General features: G+C 25.5%; 2 protein-coding genes across 3 annotated transcripts in view; both read left to right on the forward strand.

The window, feature by feature from the left end:
* Positions 1-14,501, forward strand: part of LOC100164715 (latrophilin Cirl) — a 20,282-nt gene extending 5,781 nt beyond the window's left edge. The window contains exons 2-17 of one of the 2 annotated variants that reach the window (XM_029490023.1): positions 6,014-6,105; positions 6,182-6,386; positions 6,451-6,557; positions 6,631-6,921; positions 7,369-7,567; positions 7,658-7,808; positions 8,879-9,206; positions 9,272-9,632; positions 10,269-10,488; positions 10,551-10,716; positions 12,039-12,244; positions 12,338-12,438; positions 12,526-12,694; positions 12,759-12,956; positions 13,046-13,276; positions 13,346-14,501. In XM_029490023.1, the coding sequence (XP_029345883.1) occupies positions 6,027-6,105; positions 6,182-6,386; positions 6,451-6,557; positions 6,631-6,921; positions 7,369-7,567; positions 7,658-7,808; positions 8,879-9,206; positions 9,272-9,632; positions 10,269-10,488; positions 10,551-10,716; positions 12,039-12,244; positions 12,338-12,438; positions 12,526-12,694; positions 12,759-12,956; positions 13,046-13,276; positions 13,346-13,927 (3,594 nt within the window). In that variant the 5' untranslated portion in view covers positions 6,014-6,026 and the 3' untranslated portion in view covers positions 13,928-14,501. The remainder of the gene's footprint in view (positions 1-6,013; positions 6,106-6,181; positions 6,387-6,450; positions 6,558-6,630; positions 6,922-7,368; positions 7,568-7,657; positions 7,809-8,878; positions 9,207-9,271; positions 9,633-10,268; positions 10,489-10,550; positions 10,717-12,038; positions 12,245-12,337; positions 12,439-12,525; positions 12,695-12,758; positions 12,957-13,045; positions 13,277-13,345) is intronic. The other variant, XM_001951390.5, reaches the window with a different exon arrangement.
* A 5,412-nt stretch (positions 14,502-19,913) lies between these two features.
* LOC100574503 (coiled-coil domain-containing protein 39-like) overlaps positions 19,914-22,502 on the forward strand; it is a 20,216-nt gene continuing 17,627 nt past the window's right edge. Inside the window, exon 1 of the mRNA XM_003241142.4 lies at positions 19,914-20,401. Within this exon, the coding sequence (XP_003241190.1) occupies positions 20,294-20,401 (108 nt within the window). The 5' untranslated portion in view covers positions 19,914-20,293. The remainder of the gene's footprint in view (positions 20,402-22,502) is intronic.

Raw genomic sequence — 22,502 nt, forward strand, 5'->3', positions numbered from 1 at the left:
GGGTACTTGAACTTCTAAAGTATACTATTATATATCTATGATAGTACCACGGTTTTTTGTTGATGTATAACGCGTTATAAGTACCTAATAGATATTATGATATGATTAATTTGGAATTTATTATAGGTACCTATTATAGGTCAATTTTTTTTTTTAATACCATAGATAAGTATATATATGTCTAATACATAGACTGATATACCGTCTCCGCTCAGAATCGTTTTTCTTATACAGTGATATTATATCATTGAATTCAAATTTAATTCTATCCATTATACAGTGTCCCACTTGTAACCTGCTGTACAGCAGAGCGACATCCACTTACCCACCTTTTTTGTCTTACAATGTTTATAATAAGGCAATGAACATCAATTTACCACTATATAACGTGGTCTGAGAGTATTAAAAAATTTCATATCCCCCTCCCCTATTAAAAAAAGCTGAACACTCCACAGAGTAGGTACATACTTGTTATTATTTATTTATTTATTATTAATTACTTAACGCCCGTTTGGCAATTTTATATTGGTAAATATACTAATGAAACTTAATTACCTACAATATATTTTTTTTTGTTTAGTTGTTTACAAAATAATTCACAGAATATGATATAATTTGGATTATATCAGTGTTAATATTATAGATAATAATACACTTAATAAAATAGAGGTAATAAAATGATGTGTGCCTATGTAATACAGCCTGGGTATTCACTACAAATGTTTATGGAAAATATCTATGATTTCTACATCAGTCTCCTGATCAGTCCATAATATGGAGGAAGTATCTATTGCCTATATAATACTGCATTATGTTCATACTTTTTAGATTTCATATTCAATTCAAATTATAATTATTAAGGTCATTGCTCTGGTATTAGCTATAGCCTATAAGTTATAACAATCAGATGATTTGATTATGAAGAATACAATATAAAAATTAAATTTAAAGTTACTTTTTTCCTCTTCGATATATAAATATTAATTTTTGTAAAATAACAAAAGTATAGATACATACTTTCTTATATTATTTACTCTCAATAATTTAATAGTTCACCAGCAAATATCTGTGACCTGTTTACTGTCTTTACTGTCTTAGATATTTTGCTTATGAAATTATGTAAATGAGAAGGGAAATTATTTAAAGGAAAACAATTAAATAAACTTTTTAACAAATTATATACCTATTAAAAACAGTTATTTATAAATATATTATTACTTAAGTTGGATAAGGGCTAGGATTTATATGCTACCTATATAATATGATAAAATATGCATTTATTTTTGTTTTAGAATACTTACCTATATGATGATAGTTTACTAATATTTTTGAAACTATCAGAAAGAGAATCATCTTATAATGTTAAAACCAGGAGTTAAGTTGGGGGCTCGGTTGAGGGAAATGTAGGGTAACTCCTCGGGTAACTAAGTCCCAGTACAGCTGACAGCTAAAAAAAGTGTCCCCTTTAAAAATGTAGCATTATTTGTGATTTAAATTTTTCATGAAATAAATTACAAATTTGAACATTATTCAGGGTTAAAGTGGGATGAGTATGCTACACATTCACTGTTCATACAATATATATATATCAGATATTATACAAAAAATGATATATTGTGATAAATGGAACGCTTAAAATTATATGGAGACATAAGTCCCCCTGGAATTTTTTTCTAACACCACTACATTCATTGGAATGTTTCATAAAAATATGAATTTTTTGAGTCAATAGTATGCAACAATATAATAGGTATGCACTCGGGTATGCATTATACTTCATATATGCAAAAACACGCAAAATAAAAATAAATCTTGTGTAGGTATTTTGTGGACATTATTGACCAAATTTTTAAATGAACGCTGCAAAAAAAAACATTCTAACGCATTTAAATCTTAGCCCTAGAAATAATTGTATAACATCAGTTATATACTTAGGTATATAAATAAATAACTATACATTTCAACTTGTAAAAGGTTGGTATGCAAGAAAAACTAAAACTGCTTACAAGTATATAAATAATAGGTATATATACATACATTATACAATATATACATTGTTCTCTTCTTTAACAATGAATTACATTCACACAGAGTTCATTTTATATACAATAATATATCATTGTGACATAAGTCGCATAAGTTGTTCTTAACATTATTATGCATAGTAATCATAATATTTGTTTATAGAAGTAGCCAGATAGAAAAAAATATTACAAAAGACAGCTATTATCCTAGCAGTTATCTACCACTTATCTGGTGTATATTGTTATACCATTTTATTATACATACATATAAAAGTTGACAACTATTATTATTAACCAATAATTTTTGCTTACTAGGTAACAGTTTAGTAAATGATTTCATTTTATCAGTTTGTTTTAACATTTAATTTAGACTAGCATAATAAGTTTGCCTCATTATAACTAGTACTTATAGGATTCAGTGTTAAATAGTTAAATAATATTAAAATAATTCATGCAAATATATTTTATAATACATATTTAGGTACCTATCATTAATTAACTACAAGATTAACTGTAATATAAAATTTGAAAAAGGTTGGCAAGTGAGTGTCTCTCTGCTATACCTACAGTAGGTTACAAGTGGGTCACTGTAATGGATGGTGTTAAATTTTAATTTAATGATATAATATCATTGTATGAGAAAAACGATTCTGAGCAAAAACGCTCAGTCACCCTATAATATTACAAAGTATATTTGATGATATTATTGTGAATAAAGTAATTTATATATAACCTATTTACATGGAACCTTGTTTTAAATGTTCAATCCTTAGCTATAAAAGTTGAACATTTTATACATTTTTAACTACAAAATAATTATAAAATTTTAAATATAATACATTTTGTAAAAATGCTCATAAAAAAAACTGTGACTAAGGATTTTTAATATTTTTTAAACATCATTGTAACCTCGATTGTAACAATATAGTAATAGCATTGTAATACATTTTCAAGATTTTTACCCTACCCAACAAATAAAGTTTTATTGATATTTATAGAAAAAAAACTAATAAAATTAGAAACTAACAATAAATGTAAACCGCTCAATAAGAGTCAAAATTTGATGGTGTATAGAAAATGAAAATATAATATTAAGATTTAGTGAAATTTTCATGTATTTACAGTTATTAATTTTTGAATTACACCAAAAACCAAAATCAATTTTTTATTTTTATTTAAAAAAAAAATCAATTTTGCGTAAAAATTCCCATATTTTCTTAATTTTTTTTTGTTTTTGAAAACTTTTGGTAAAATTTCTTTTGATATCCCAAAGTACCAATTTAGATACACTTTCCTATCAGAAAAGATACTGTTGAAGAAAATCTAAGCTATTTTACTGTACTAAAATGTGATGATAGACACACAAAAAAAAAAAAAAACAGATCAATTAAAATCAATACATTCATCGCTCCATTTAACTAACATATATTTTTGGGTATTTTTTTTAACTAAGTACCATTTACAAATTACAAACGTTATTGAGAAAATAACCGGAAAAAACAAACAAAAAATTAAGGATAAACTCAAATTTTTACGTAAAATAGGTTTTTGACAAAATCGATTTTGTATGATTTCTATGCATTAGGCAGCATTAGGTATGTGTTTAAGCATTTAAAGTTCAAATTTTCATTGCTAACATTTTCAAATTATTTTATAGTTTAAAATGTATAAAATATTAAATTTCTATAGCTAAGGATTGAAAATGTGATACAAAGTTAATGTAGTTCAGATTGTTACATAAAAAAAAAAATTAATATTTAAACACAACTTTTTCTAGTAATTTGAAGTTAAATATTAACATTAGGCAATAGATATTATTTAAATAGATTACATTAGTATTTTAATTTGTTACCAACAACCTATGGTATACAAATTATTGCAGTAAAATCAAATTGATTCATATAATAGAAAGCAAATATAATTTTTACTAATAATTAAAAATTAATAACTGTTATAAATTAAATTATACATTTGTTTATTAACATATATTTGTTAAGTTTGAAAATTACCTAGGTATAGTTACTACAAATAATTGCTATTTATTTTATTTATTTATTTTATTTTATTTTATTGTATCTACCTACAACAAAAAAATAAAAATAAAATTATAATTTGATAATTTAATAATAAATTATAATATTTTATTTGTAACCACCAGCAATTAATATACAAAATAAATTGTTTTACTTAGTAGAAGGTTACTCACCCCCTGTAAGTTAATGCTCGTACAATATATGCTATTGTGTCGCCTACTACTACATATTATGTTTTTAATAACATTTTACTGAAGATATTTATTTGAAGAAAAATGTATTTTCATTTTGCGTGTTCAAAATTCAAATACAACAGCAAGCAAATGTCAAGCTGTTGCTCATCCATCATTGTTTGGTGAGCAATGATTTTTGAGACGCGATCGCCTGAAAAAATGTACAATTAATAAAATGCACATGTTATAAATAAAAGTACACGTGTCGTATGCTATCTATGCAAAAAAATGTGTTCTCACCTTACCTAAACAATCTTATTAGAGTTTGTAGTTTTACAGTTGTCATTGAAATTATAATCGACTTAAAAAAATGTAGATCCTGGTTCTATTTCTTGAATTATTCTTGGTAATAATGTTTATCGATCCATCTTATTGACTATAAAAAAACAGCGTTCCAAAAATCCATCTTCACGCAAACAGCACATACCAAACACCCAGAGTCCTTGAACTCTACTGCTATAATTTTGATTAGTATTGTAGTTTTGATTTAATAAATTGAATACATTTTTAATTTATAACACCTACATTTTTAAGTAATAAAATATATTAAACAGTTAATATTTTTATTTTATTTTAATTTTAATTTTTTGATGAACGTATTAATATTATTTGAATTATTATGAATTAGTTAACTTGTTTATAATCTCATTATAATAATGTTAAACGTAGAAGTATAGTAAAAAATTGAAAAAAAAAATTTCAATTAAAAGTTTTTATTCATGTATTTTAAATTAATGTAGGTACCTACTTACATTTATTTAAAATATAAACTTGAACTGATACAGTTGCAGTGTTCGGAACATTCACTAAAAATATGAACTCATTCACGTTCAGTCCTTAAAAAAGGAACTCGTTCACATTCACATTCGTGGTTTTTTCAAACGAACGCGTTCACATTCTTTCAAAAAATGAACGCGTTCATTGGGTCGTTCATTTATTTTTTATACATTTTTTTTATGAATCATTTACCTGCTGTAAAGGCTCAGTCAAACAGTGGGTGACTTTTTGTACGGCAATCAAAAAATGAATCCGGACTTTTTTACAACTTTTTTCATTCCGGGCTTTTTGTACCTGGACTTTTCGTCCGCCATGGTTTATGGGTACGCGGACCGCGGCGGGCAAGCGATCTTTGTATTATTTTACAGTGCCCACGTGGGCAGCCTGCTTTCTGTTTGACCGATCCTTTAATATAAAAGCCTATAAACATATACAACTCAAGCCAAAAATAAAAATACTATTTAGACATATATATATAATAGAATTAATTAATATATTTTATAAATATATTTATTAAAGGGTAAATAAATTTAACGTCTTAAAAATCGATCAAGTTCGTTAAAAATATAAATGTCGTTCACATTCTGTTTTGATAAAACGAGTGACGTTCACGTATCTTTCACTAAAAATGAACGTGAACGCGTGAATGTGCGTTCATGAACGACGTTCTTTCCAAACACTTAACAGTTGTATATAAATATATAATACATTTATTATTTTTGTAACAGTTCTTAATAAATATTTTATTGAGAATTCAATTTACTATAGGTAGTAATTTGAAATGTTAGTGCTCTTTAAAAATTAAAACACATTTAATATCTTAATAATATCACTGGTGATCACCTATTGGTTCTTATTTAAAATAATTTAATGACAGTAAAAAATAAAAGTATTAAAAGTTAATAACAAGGCTTTAAATAATGTGTTGTTTTATTTTTGTTTTTAGTGTCAAAAAGGAGATGGCAAGATTGAGCAGTGCAAATGTAAAACTTGTATTCTTCTTGTTGACTGTTTTATTTCCTGTCACCTTAGCTAAAGGTATTTTACTTATAGTTAATTATTTATATAAAATGATGTGATTTAAGTTACAAATATTTTCACTTTAATAATTTAGTTCAATTTATAGATACTTCTCGTTATGATACTGTTTATGCCTGTGAAGGAAAACCTCTTAAATTGGAATGTAAAGATGGTGAAATCATTCATTTGGATAGGGCTATATATGGTAGATATTCTATTACTGTTTGCAATGACCACGGTAATACGGACTGGAGTGTCAATTGCATGTCCACAAATACTCTACCACTACTGCAAGCCAGGTAATTAATATTTATTAATATTGTTCTTATTAAACTTGATATTTATTGTTTTTTTTTAATTTAGATGTAATGAAAAAAGAAATTGCAGCATACAAGCAAACACAAGTTTATTTTCTGATCCATGCCCTGGAACTATGAAGTATCTTGAAGCACAATATCATTGTGTTCCTGGTAATTCAATGCATATAAATTTAATATTTGTTTTTATTGGTTCATTTTCACTATAACATTTACTAAATTCTAGCATCGCTATCAACTACAACACTCAGACCAAATCCTCCTTGGTTAATAACATCACAACCCAGTGTGTGGAATGCAGATAAATTATTAACTTTGAAACCTGCTACACCAATCCCACCAATTTTGTCTTCACCACAATTAGATGATATTGTTGGGTCTAGTGTAGACGAAGAGCCTGTATCAGTTTCTGTGACTACTACTAGTACTAGTACAACTGCTACACCAGAAGTTTCTATTGTTGTTAATAATTATAAAGAAAATAATTCCAAGACTGATAATGAACACTTGCAATCAAGTAAATGTTACTTAAATTATTATAAGTATTAAATTTAGTTTATAAAATGGACAATGTACATTGATTTGTTACTTGGTTTTTTTTTTTTAAATTGAAGCTTTGCCACAACAGTTCAAGTTTTATAGACTTCTAATTTATAAAATAGTATTTTTTTTTTTAGTATTTTATATCATAATTAACCTAAATAATATCCTATAAATAAAAAAGTAAATATTTTTCATGATTGAACTACCTACTTAAAAATGGTGTGTTATGCATTTAGATTTAATAAAAAAAAAATTGTTTAACTTATAAAATTCTAAAAAGTAAGAATCCATGATAAATTGTATTTCTAATTTACCTGTAATTTTTGTTTAACTTGTTATTTTTTACTTTTTAAATTAAACTTAATATCTGGTTTCTAAACACTTGTGTATTTTTATTTATTAATGTTTTGTGTTATCATAGCAGGCGCAATAACGACTGAATGGATTGTACCTACCAGTGATTTGCCACCACAGTTAAGCATAATTGATGTTGAAGGAATGGATGATAGATTATCGTTGTCATGTGCTCCTGAAACATCAAGAAGTTTATTTTGGAATTGGACTAAATCAGGAGAAGAAGCTGTACAACCATGTCCTGGTGGTGCTGCTGGTCTTGCCAGGTAAAATTTTTCTGAGATATAACAATATATATTGTTATATATTTTGTTAATACTTAAATTTAATTTACTTTGTTCATTTGTATTTAATAGATGGAGATGTCAAACTTATATTAAAGGTGTAACATTTAGATCACCTCCTACACCAGATCTTTCAGAGTGTCGATCAGTATGGTTATCAAGTTTGGAAGGTAGACTTCATCAGGGAGATTCTATTATTAGTATTGCAAATGATCTATCACAGGTATATACATTTATAATAGTTAATATTATTACTTTTTTTTTGTATCTCAATTATGTAGCAAGTTTGCGTCACTATGGCTTTTATTTAAGGGACAACAATTAGGCAATTTTTGTCGTTGCCCGAGATCTATGTGTTAGTTTCAAATTATTATTATACTCTATTCCATGAGAGAGTGTGACCGCCACGCGCATCGAAATGAATTAGCTCCGATGTCTCGATGGCCAAATTTCCCCCACCATGTGGCGTCCGCTCTCTGTATACCGCGGCTCAAGTAACACACCACAAATATTATCCTCGACTAACCATTATATTATATCAGTATAGGAGTTATTTTTACGAAATAATTATAATTTATTTTGATTATTACTCTTTTATTATTAAAACTACCATAAAACATGTAATAATAATAAACATGATTACATCAGTAACTGCTCTGTATATTATAACAACGTCGTTTGACAACGGCATGACGGTAATCGACAAATACCGACAGTAGGCAACATTGACAGGAATGTGGTGGGGATGCCCGAAAATGAACACGTTTCGATCACCATCCAGTAGCACTCTATCGTGGAATGGAGTATAGTATGCAATGGTTTCAATGCGAGTACACATGCTACTCTCATACTCACATCTAACATCTAACTCAATAACAATATAAAATTTACTCTATTTAATTTTCCAGCAACTTGCTTATTGAGCTTTGACAAAATTAATGTTAGTTAATGTTGTTTAATTTTAATTAAAAAAAAGATTTTAATTCAGCAGTATATTATTCAGATACAGAAGACTAATTGTTATGATTTTATAATAAAATCCTAATTTTCAAGTTTTCAATTATAACTCAAAATTAAATTAACTAAAATGTTTTCAATGTATTCCTTCCGATTTAGAAACATCTAACTGCTGATTTCAATTTTTTTTTCAGAATTAAAATCAGACAACATAAACTAACTTTAATTTTGTAAAATTTCTCTAGAACTAAGATTGTTGGTAGTATCAAGGTCCCTTGACTAAATAATTTTTGTATGAATGGATTTCATATATTTATTAATTAATTTTTACTTTAGGTGACTGATAGTAAACCATTATATGGAGGTGATATGATGACTACAACAAAAATGTTACGAGATGTAGCTCAAAAAATGGAAAAAGATATGGTTACATTTCCTGATAAGCAACAACAAGAGGCTATGGTTACTGATTTATTACAATGTGTGGTACGGATTGGCAGCAATTTGCTTAATGCTTCTCAATATCCTTCATGGAAGGACCTGACGTTTAGTGAACAAATGCGTGTTGCAACAAGTTTATTGATTGGTCTAGAAGAGAATTCATTTCTACTTGCTGATATAATGATGAAGGAAAAGACAATCACTCATAGTGTTCAAAATATTCGTAAGTTACTGATATGTTATACCATCAATTATTATAAAATATTATTTAAATATTTTTTTTTTCAGTATTGAGTGTACGGGTTATTGCTACACAAAATGTTGACACTGAAGTATTTCCACATTCATATTCATCTAATACAGGATTCTTCATGAATAACACATGGTTACAATTGCATAGAACAGCATTGCTTGAGAATAGTGAAGCCGGATTCATAAGACTTGTTTACATAGCATTTGATAGTCTAGAAAATATTTTACAACCGCAATCAAGCAATGGTCTTCGAATAATAAATAGTAAAATAATATCTGCATCCCTTGGTAAAGGAAAACATATTCAATTACATCAGCCAGTGAAATTATGTTTTCAACATCTTCAAATCGACAATGTTAGTAATCCTACTTGTGTATTTTGGGATTATACAGAAAAGTGAGTAAAAAAATATCTTTTAATTACAATTATTTAAATATAAAAATACATAAAAATAATTAGGTATTGCAATTATATTTTTTGTTTTAAATTATAATGTTAATATAGTTTTATATTAATTGTTATAATAGTTCATAATAAAAACATTACCTATATCTAAGAAATACAGATTAATATTTTTATGCATTGATGTCTGGTAATTTGACTTAAATCACCTGTTGATCCTGACAAAACTTACCATATTTTCATCTTACAAATCATTCAAATTATTTATGGGATGATTCAAATGTTTATTATTACATTTAATTATAATTTATAATATTAACAATTATTAAATTAAATCTTATTTAATATCTAACAAAAATGTGATGAATGTTTCCAATGCTCATTGGTACCTGTTACCTAAACTATGATGATATCAATTTACGATTAGGAAATTAATGCAATAACACTTAATTTTCAAAAAGCTTTAACTTTCTCTGTTAGTATAAAAATAATTGTTGAAATCTATTAACCAGTGATTTTATTAAATTAAACTTGTTAAATAAAAGCAATAATGTGTTGTCTTTTTTTTTTATTATTTATGTTATATTTTAGTTTCTTTAATAATATATTATATTGATATTTTTTTCACAGTGGATGGTCAGAAGAAGGATGTTCCGTAATATATTCAAATCAAACTCATACATTATGCAAATGTAATCATTTGACAAATTTTGCTATATTAATGGACCTTAAAAATTCCGGTAGTGAACCTTTAAGCATTGCAACAAATAATATGGTCATGTACATAAGTTGTATATTTTCTGGAATTTGTTTTCTTTTGGCCGCAATTACTCTACAACTAACAGTTAAAGTAAAAAAATTTATTATTTTTATAAATTAACATAAATAATACTTTGTAACTTCTATTTTCAGTCAAATCGGACAGTAATATTGAAAAATGTATTTTTTTGCCTTTTCTTGGTTGAATGTTTTTTTATGTTTGGCATTACACAAGAAAATATTGTATTTATTTGTACAATCATGGCAGCAATTTTACATATTTTATTGCTGTGTTCATTTACATGGACACTAATTGAAGGTATGTCAAAACTGTGTCTAAATATGGATTTATTTAATCATATCATTCATGATATTATAAAACAGATATAAAATGAATTTAATTTAATTGTTATGATATAATTTATTACCACATTAATAAAATTACTTTAAAAATTTTGTTTCTAATGATGACAGAAATACTAACCGGAACCGGTGCTTTATAAGATCAAATGATTCAATTCAACTTCTTATAAATATGACTTATATTATTATGATTTTATGGATGTTTAATATATGTATTTAAAATATATTAAAACTAAAATAAATAATGATAATATAATATTATTTCTGTACAAAATTATAGAAATAATTAATCTAAATTATATCAAACAGTCTTCAATACCTAAATGTTTCTTCTACTAGGTTATGCAATTTGAAACCAATTTAAATTTTAAAAATATCATTATTTTATTAGACTAGTTGAAGTTTATAATAATTGTAATATTAATATATGTATAAATGTCTTATGCCGGGTCGCATAAATCCGATCGATAAAAACAGCACTATAAGGTTTGCTATCTGGTGATAAACCATATATAAATATCTTTATCGGTTCCATAAAGTACATCACTGTTGCATAAAATGTTGAACAAATATTTAATTATTCAATAACTTCTGGGTCATTGTAGTATGGTATATTCAATAAATGATAAATCAGGTGTCTGATTATTTGAATTTATGATAACACACTGTTATCAGTTCAAACTGATAACAACATATTTATCGGATCAATAAAAAAATAATAATTGTTTATGCAACACACAATATTCTTATTGATCTGATTTCTGTATTATCGAACAGATAACTACTTATCATTCATTTATGCAACCCGGCATTAAGATCATATTTTAATCTGGTTTGTGCGAGGTTAACTTATAATATTTTTCAATATTTATGAATATTATATTCTATTCAATTATTTTTTAATACATTTATTTAAGATGTCATAATAATGGTTATAAATTCAATAAAAATTAATGTATACCTACCATAAAACGAAACACCTATGATAACCTATATGGTTCATTAATACAATGTTAATTAATTATTTATAATACATTTAAATTATGATAGGATTTAAAAACTTACAGAAGCATTGGAAATAACTATTTAAAATTAATTGCTCTGTCAATTATAATGTTGGTTAGTATTTCTTTGAATCACAAGTTTCCTAAATGAAAGCTATAAAACCTATGTTTTGTAGTGCATAATTTGGATGGTGCATTATATACTTATAATATTCCAGAAAACCTCAATTGACATCACTATATTTTAAATGTATTATTTTTTGTATACTTTTAGGTTTCCATTTATATGCTACATTAATTGAAGCATTTGACTCAGAAAAATTGCAAATGCGTTTATATTATTTAGTTGGTTATGGAGTTCCACTGACAGTGGTTATTGTAGCTTGTTATATGGATAACACTTATATCTACAACACAAATAATTCCTTCTGCCTACAAGCAAATACTATTATTATTTATAGTATAATGTTTGTGGTTTCAGTAAGTTATATACATTTTTAATAATAAATTCATAGTATTTTCACTAAAACATTGTTTGAAGTTATATTTATGTTATTGTTATTCTCTGAATAGGTAAATCTAGTCTTTCTATGTCTATCATTATATATTATTAAAAGTAATTCTTCTATGATGTCGGTCAAATGTAAAGAAAATGTTAAAATAACATCTCTGAAGTAAGTTATAGAAAATAGTATTATTATTACAATTAATAATTATTTATTTGTTGCATAAATTTTATATTATTATAAATTTATTTATAGGATGTGGTTGAAAAGTGCAATTTTATTATTTGTTTTCATAACATCAACGTGGACATTAGCATTTCTATACATAGCATCATATTCAACATTTATGTTGTATATATTTTCAGCAGTAAATTGTTCACAGGGATTGTTAATAATAATACTTTACTGTATTAAAAATAATTCAGTGAGTTGTATGAATATAAGTTGAATGAACAACTATAAATTTAACTCATATTATTTTTTTACAGGTGTATAAAGTTTTTTCTGAGTTAACAATAATTTCATTTTTACCGTGGCAATGCTGCTTAATAAATTCTACACCAGAATTGAATCTCAATTATAAAAATCAAAGGACTAGTTTGTATGGTACATCGGTTGGCCAAAACAGTCAAGGCAGTATAGCAGAGTCTTCAACACCAAGATCTTTGTCATCTCATAGAATGAATGTAGGTTTATTTAACACACAAGTTTATATGTACTAAAATAATTTATAATATTTCCTTAAAAATTTATTTTTGGTATTTTTAATTTAAAGACATTTCACCAACCTCACGAGCGACACGCTGTAACAAAAGTTGTTGATATCCAAAATGAAATAGACTTGCCAAATTTGGATAATTCAATATGTAATGAAGATCCAAAATCTGGAATATGTGGTGCAACGTTACCCTACTCCCGTTCTTGCCAAAAAAGTTATTCTCGTACCAAATTGCCAAAAAATTCTGCTGTATTCAGTAGCGGCACCCTTCATAAACAGTCATCTCAGGTACCTACTTAAAAACAAATTCATGTTAAAATTTGAGCAATAGATTATACTTTTTTTTTTTTTTTTTAGAGTAAACCAAATATCCAAGATAACTGTTTTACACTAAACAAACCCACTTATGTACATAGCAGTCGTGGGGCACCCAACATATGTTCACTTCGATGTAATACTATTGGTGATGGTTTTGTTGACAACAATTGTTCATCAAAAAAATATATTGGAGTAAGCGGTGTACGAGCTACTAGTCCATGGAATCACACATACTCTGAAATTATGGGGGGTATATCTGCGTCTGCCGGACTAGATGATCCAGTGTACGAAGAGATAGAACGAGAACGTGAACGAGAGCGGGAACAAGCTGCTCTTGTGTCTGATTTGAGCGATGAAGATGGTAGACGAAACAGTGATATGAGTCGCCAGTCATCGAAGAGCTATGGAGACCATAGGCCACTAATTATGGCTCCCACACAAAACCCAGAAACTCATAATTTCCATACAGCTCTCAACGCTGCATTTAGGCAACAGCTTAAGGAACAAACAGCCAGGACAATTGCCGTACTGGATGGGCAAACTGTTGTGTGTCATTTGCAACCCGAACAAAATGATGTATTTAACTCTCAGACTATTCAACATTATTCATACGAATGTTGATGGCCTATAATGGAGGGTACCTATTAATGATTTTCATTATGTATAAATTAACTTTTCTACTGCTAAACCTAAACATGACTTCATACAAGTTACATTAAAATTAAATATGAATGTATTTAACATAAAATTTAATTAACTAATAATTGATAAACAAAACTTACTTTGGTTTCATGGTTATTTCTTCTCTAGTTGATTCATGGACAATTTCTATATTTAAAACTTATGATTCAAATGAGATAAAAAGCTCATAATTACCTATTCAGACTATAATTTAAAATAACATGAACATTTTTTGGCAGGTCATTCAGATTTTTAGTCCCAAAAATTGTTTTTCAATAATAAACTTATATTAATTTAAATATTGATATTCCAACATGAATGAGCCTATAAACTTTTCCTTAAATGTCCAATCAATTTGTTTTAAAAAAAATTAATTCTATAGTGGATTATTTTAATTATTTTGGTACCTATGTTAATATTATTAGAGGAATAATTAAAAAATAATCTCTTATAATATCGTCTAGTCCTATAAACGAAAGCAATAAATTTAGATCTTATTCAATAACATATTTGATATTAAACCATGCAATAACAAAACCTGCAATATATACTAAGTATTAATTAATTTTAGTTTTTAATTAGAAAATATTTCATTGACATAAAAATTTGATATTATTTTTATTTACTCAAATACAAATAATAAATACTTAAGTTTTTATGAAGTTGTATAGTTATTGTCTCGAAAATAATACCATTAATGTCAACATTATTTTCCTATAAATTAAATTAATTATTAATAATATTACAATTTTTATAGTTATATATACGGAATTTATATACCCTTGAAAACTAAAATAATTGTATATTTATTATAATATACATGTATAACTGAACACTAAAAATTTTTCCCAACATTGAATACTAATTCATAGTAAAATGTTAAAACATAGTATTAAAACTATTCATTAGTTAGTATAATATTTATGTAATTTGGAGGACATGAATTCAAATCATTAATTTCCAACAATCAAAATATTTATTATTATTATTATTATTATTATTTATTATTAATACATATTGCATTTTTATTCATTGAAAATATCAAATACAATGTTTAACTCAAATAGTTGTATAGTAATTATAGCAACAACTACATTTATGGATCAAATTAGTTTGTTAATAATTTTGGAGGATTTCAATCTATTTTCACAATGCTGTTAACAAAATAGAAATTAATTTTTATTGTTTACTGAAATGTCTTTAATTTCTAAAAGGGGTTTATTTATTTTTTAAATTACTTTCATCCTATAACTATTGTCGTTAGTAATTATTTACCTATTATGTTTATTTCTGAAATAAATAATTATTTTTTAGATTCTTTATCAATTTTATTTTTATACTGATCTAAAATAAAATATACGTTATAATTTTAGCTTACAATTTAATTTAACCTACTATTTAAACATATATTTCATTATTTGCTTTAAACGTTCCTAAATAGATTTATTCTTCTCCGATGCATTGTGAATTTTAATATTTTATTGTCTATATTTTCATTAAGACTGATTATTGAGAGTTGAGACTGGCTTTTCAGTTTGTATGTTTTATCATCCAATAGCTGTATGAACATTTCCATTTTTAAAATATTTTTTGTACAAAGTTATTATTGAGTTATTCTGCAGATCTTGAAAAATTGTAATATTAACTAATTAATTAATTTTGAATTAAAAAATAGAATTCTACTTAATTTATCACCTCTTAAAACATGATCCTCCATTAGTAGTTCAATTTTATTCTCAAGGTATTCAAAATTATTAAAAATATCTGTTTATAACCTCTCTAGGATTTTGATTATAATTAAATGTTAGTATGAGATCTTCTAAATATTACAATAGAAATAAATAATAATAGTAATAATAATTAAAACAAATTATTAGTAATATTGTAGCTTACATTTACGTGGTATTTATTATTTGTCTAATGATGAGATTTTTAAATTTTTGACAGTTGGTATAAAATGGAAAGATACATTTGGTATAATAGTATATCATATTTATGATACCATCTCAGTTCTGTGAAGTCATAAAATCTGTAGATAGAGAATAATTTTCCCTTTCTCATAAAATTGTATTAGGAGACACTTTGTACTGATGACATAATTTTAGTTAAATTTAATTGTTTTCATAAATAATAAAACAATTTGAATTAAGTATGTGTATGTACTTAATTAAATCCCAAATTTTTGTGTTCTTTCAATATATAATTACTTTTATTACTTTTAAAATGTAACTGTTAATTTATAACTATTTTCATAGCAGAATAAGCATTGTAGCTCATGAATATATAAAGGGAAGTTGACAACAACTTAATACAATATTACTCAGATTTTTCATGCTTTAATACAAACCATACAGTTTTACCTTTAGTACGTTCATAGTAGACAAATTATATTGAAACTTTTATTTATCACGCCTTAAATGTTATCAAAATAAATTTCTTACGTTATACATATACATACATTTTTTTTATTGTATAAAATGCTAAAGTTGTGTGATTAATATTATTAAAATCAAAACTTAAGTATGTTTATTTGTTAAAATGTTATAGTTTTAAAATGCTTATGATCATGTTAAATCTTTTTAAAAGAATCGATTAACTTACTCCCGATCCTCACTATACTTGATTACTTTATGATTAACTATAAGAATATATTATATTATTTAATATATTATAGTCTGTATTTGATTAGTTATCGTGTATTCTTATAAATTATGTTATTTTTATATAATAAGTAAAGACATGTCCAATAATGTACTTTAAAATTTAATATAGCTTGTTATCTATCATGTTTTATATTCATTTGAAATATCAACATTTGGTCTTTAAGAACAGAAGTGCTTTATACATTGTTTATGTAATTATGATTTATGTATTGTTAAATAACTGCATTTGTGTGACTTGACATTTTCAAAATTGAATTTTTATTTTCTTTTTTGTATATCTTATGTGTATCAATTATTATTATTTATTTTATTTTTTATCCATTTTTATATTTGTCATAAACTCAGTATAGGGTGTTTTTATAATTTATAGTTTTCAACAATGTAATCATTGAAATAGTTTTGCAAAGAGCCAAAATGTTATTGGTAAATTGTTATGATATAGGTATTGAAATCAATGAATTTAATGAAACTTTTCAGTGTTTAATACCCATTTTAATTATTGAATTATGCAGGTCGTAATATACTTAATGTCTATAATATATATACATTATAATTAATACTTTGTAGCTCATGTTGGTTAAATGGTTTATGTAGTTGTATATAGGTTAACTTTGAATATAATGAGTAATAGGTATCCTTATTACAATAGGTTTGTCATTATTATACATGATTGACGTATGCTGTGATCATATACATTAGTATTATATTAATATAATTAACGTGTAAAAATTGTACTATAAATTATATAATTAGTTTTAAAAATAAATCCAATTAATTTTGTATTCAGCCCTCTCATTTTTATACTCGTTCTTTTTATTTTATGCAAACAATACAGTAATGTGTATATAATGTAAATCAAAAATGTATACAGTTATAGAATATAAGGTTCCTTTTTGTTTCTTTTTATTTGTATTATTTGTGTCTTAATATTTCAGATTTAAATACATGAATATGACTCCGATCAGTCATATATTGATAAAAAAAAGTATTGGACATAATATGTTTCAATTGTTATTATGTTGTGTGTATAGCAAATTAACGCTGTTTTTAAATAAAACTTTCAATGATATATATAACATATAACATAATATAAACTTTTCAGAGTTCCAGTTAAATTCCTGTTTGAGTTAGGTAGGTACTAGGTGCTGTTTTTCTACATAAACGTATAATGTGTCTATTATACTGTTGTATGCCTGTTGGTCATGTCATATTGTAAAATAACCGACAGATATGTTTTATGTTGGATGATGGATTATTATTAATACGTTAGCTGGTTAAGTTGAATTATAATTATTTGTTTATTATCATATTTGGAAAATTATTAATATATTTTAATATAACTATTATATTTTTTAAAAATTGGAAACAGAAAATTATTTTAGTTAATTAAACTGACAAATCACAATTTTAGAACAAGGCCTAGGTAAAAATTATAATTATTGACATTTTTTTTTAAATGTATTATATTTTATCATTTATTTGACGATATTTATTAAGCTGAGAAATGAATAATAATTTCGAATTTTTTTTTATATAGGCATGATACTAAGTAGGCTATAGTTTATTGCCATTTTTTTAAAATAAATTATTTTAAATATAAATATATATATATAATTACCTAATTCCTACCTATTTATTTTGTTATGAATTCATAATAGTTTATAACATTATACCTTGGCCGCTAAAGGCTAAACAATAGTCGATAAATGTGATAAAAATAAAATTATAATCATCATTATTCATAATGAAAATTAAGAACCGGGAAATTTATATTTTTATCAAATATAATAGTCACGGCCTAAAGGCTAAGGTCCTTCTTACCTGGTGCTCTGGTTATAATGTCCGTTAACTTTAAACGGCGGTTAGTCTAATATTTAACCGACGTAAGTTCTTACCAACGTCAAGTTTGGTTATCATACGTTATTTGAAGTGAATGTTGACGGTTGGATTTTATTATTGACATAATTCTCTCGGTTTTCATTCGGTAAGAAACATACCTATAAACACCGGTTGGCGTTAACGGACACTTGCAGACCGGACATTATAAAAAGATTATTTTAATGTAATATTGTAAATTTATTATATTAGGTATTATGATGGTGATTGGTGGCGATGGCGGCGGCGACACACCTACAACCAGTTTGCGGCGGGTGGGGGTTGTCTGGCCGAAAATCTAGTGACCGAAAGTCTAGTGATCGAAAAAAAGTGATCGAAAAGGTATCTGGTCGAACACTTTTTTGATCGAAAAATATAATATCGAAAATGCAAATGATCGAAATGTTATGTAGCAGTATAATAGCAGTTGAAAAATATTAAGAATCCTTAGTCACAGTTTTTTTTTATTAACATTGAAATTTCAAATCTTGACACAATACGGAAAAATCACAGAAATAATCAAATTATTTTGAGTTAAGAATACATAAAAATTTTTTCTTTTTAAATCTAAGATTTTAAAATGTAATACAAGAATCCTCATAAGCTTGTCTACTTTTATCAAAAAATAAATAAATGTTTGCAAGCATATCATAAATTAAATTTTTATGAGCGTTTGAAGTTTGTATTTTTACAAGATTGGATATTCTTTCGATTTCTCATGTATAGCCATTTTGTTATTTTGTTGAAATTCAAAAAACGAATAACTGTAGATGCATAAAAATTTCATTGAATGTTTATATTTTCATTTTTATACACGATAAAATTTTGACTCTTTTTGAGCCTTTTACGAAAATTGTCAGTTTTCAATGTTTTTAGTTTTTCTTTCTATAAATAACAATAAAATTTTATTTGTTGGATAAAAAAGTGTGAAAATGTAGTACAAGGCTCCTAATATATTATTACAATAGCAGTTAAAAAATATTAAAAATACATTGTGGTAGGCACAATTTTAAAAACATTTATAGTTCGATGTTGACAAAATTTATCAAATTTAAAACTTATACATTTTTTTGTAGTTAAAAATTTATAAAATGTACAACTTTTATAGCTAAGTTTTGAAAATTTAAAACAAGGTTCCATGTAAATAGCCAAATAAGTTATACATAAATTACTTTATTCACAAAAATATCATCAAATATACTTAGTAATATCATAGGCTGACTGACCGTCTTCGCTCAGAATCGTTTTTCTTATATAGTGACATTATATCATTGAATTCAAATGTAACGCCATCCATTACAGTGACCCACTTGTAACTTATTGTACAGCAGAGCAACAACCCACTTTCCCACTTTTTTATAAGATATACCAGCATTTTAAATTGTTAGTACCTATAGTACCTACTTATACAGAAATCTCAAGTCTACATTCGGAATAGACGAATAAAATCTGATATTAAATGTTTTCATATCTTTTTAATTTGTAAACATTAGGTAGCTACCTGGACCCCTACCTACCGATATAGACTCGACGATACTCGCACCATGACAACGTTGTATAGTCTAACTGAACAACATAATACAATTATGCATCAAACTAGGTAAGTATCCCTTTACCATAACGTTACCATACCGACAGTTTTGTGTATTTCACGTTTGTTTCCACAATTTTTCTACAACTCTTCCACTTTGTTCATATTCAATGGCTTTTTAATTTAACTTTTGAATTAAGTTCCTAACTAATCACACGGTTCCGGATACCCAGTGAAATGGCGTACGACAACACGGCAATTACAGATATAATGAAGGATATCGGCTGTGGTGACGGTTTTCACATACCGGTGGCCAATGAAGAAAATCAATTACTTGAAAATGAGGTAGGTGTACACTATCTAACTATAACATAACTGTTATTATGTATCATTAATAATTACTTTCAATATTTATAAAATTATGCTTAATAGTATTGTTTTGTAAATCATTCTAAAACAGAAGAATTTCAGACAAACGTATTGCCTATAGTTTATACTAATGTGCCAATATAATATGTAATATGTATAAAATATGTTTACCTACTTGTCTACCTATTAATTATTATACATTTATATACCTTTTACCTATTATTAATTTTAAAATATAGGTAGGTTATTCCTATACTTTTGAACTATAAAGACAATCCTATGTGTGAATACATAATTATACATTTATAAAATTAGTTTTTTTATTTTTTATTTTTAACACTATTTTTAACGTTAGTCCGTCACGCCCAAATAAAATTGTAATACAATTATTTAACTTTTCAATAAAAAAGAAGTAACATTGTTCCTTTCATGTAACAAAAAAAAAAAGTTGCGGTAGGTACCTTGTGAATACAAGGGTATTTCTCTAATTCCTTATGAATAGTTATCTTAAAAATAGTGTAAAATCCTTATAGGCTTTAATAATATGTATATATATAGATAGGTTTAATTATAATTTAAAGAAGATAAAAAAAATGTGAGCAAGTGTGAAGTGGTTATCTCTTTGCTGCACATTAGGTGTTATGTGGTCATCTGGGTCACTGCAATGGATGAGTTAAATATGAATTCAAGTAGGTATATAAAATCATTGTTTACGATAAACGATTCTGAGCGGAGATGTTTCGACAGCTGACTATACTACTAAGTATATTTTATGATATTATTGCTAATAAAATATTTCATTTTACTATTAAACATTAGCTAGTAATGCATTAGGTTGTTGCCCATTTTTTCCCAAAAAATTGCATTTGAAAATGTCACTGTGGGTATACAACATAATAATAAACTTTAAAAGTTACAAGTACCTACCCACAAATAATATTTTTTAATTTCATCAAATACCTAACTAAAATAGTAATTCATCGTTAAAATAGGTATATAACTTTGTCAAAATTTGAAATTTAAACGCTTGTAAAAAAATCATGCCTATAATATATCGTTGATATTTTTCACTGCTATTGTAAAAAATTATAAGGAACCTAAGTATGTACTCAATTTTCCTTCTTTTTAATCCATGAATAAAATTTTTATCGATATTTTCAGAACTAAAAAATATTGAAAATGTATATAAATAGCATAATGAGATAACATATTTTGAATGTATAATATATAATCATCAACAACTAGTGAAAATTTAAAGAATCCATATTAATTTGTTTTTGAATTACAATCATAGTTACCTACCTAAGAGTACCTATAGATAACCGCGATTACAACGAAATAAGAAAATCGTTTGATGAAAAATCGTTATTTTACGAGTTTATATCCTAAGTTGTATATGAAAAACTATATTTAAAAAAATAATATTACCTATTATTTTTGTTTTTCCGATGCTTTTGATAAGTACTGGAAATTTTTTTATTTTGGCCTCCCAAAGGTTCTAACTAGTGATGTAAATTTTCATGAAAACTTTTTTTGGTGAACATTTTCATGAAAATGTTATCATTTATCATATTAATTTCTTATCAAATAAATCTTTTGATATTATATAGTTGTAGTATATTTAACCTTTATAATTATATTTTAAAATATGTAGGTACTTTTATTACCATTTACCCATTTTAATATAATGTTGGTATAATTCTAATGAACATAATATAGTAAATTCAAAATACAAATCATTAAATATATAATATATACCTACATCAATATATTATGATATTTAACTCGGTAATAAATGTGCATTTTTATCTTTTATTAAAAATGTTGTATTTTTACTTTAGTATAAATTATGAGTGTATAATCGTTTGTTACAATTATTGATTTTTCAATTTTTAACGGAAGTAATTTATTGTTTGAGTCAATTCCTCAATTTTACCCAAATTATATATTTTTTTATTATAAGTGTTTTGTTTGATTATACTTGTTGCAATGTAAATAAAATAAACAGTAATTTTATAACGTATTTTAAAATTTATTAAACTTAAAAATAAATTGATTTAAGAAAAGTACAAAAAAA

This window comes from Acyrthosiphon pisum, chromosome X (assembly GCF_005508785.2).
Source record: "Acyrthosiphon pisum isolate AL4f chromosome X, pea_aphid_22Mar2018_4r6ur, whole genome shotgun sequence".
In the NCBI taxonomy this organism is placed as follows: Eukaryota; Metazoa; Arthropoda; class Insecta; order Hemiptera; family Aphididae; genus Acyrthosiphon; species Acyrthosiphon pisum.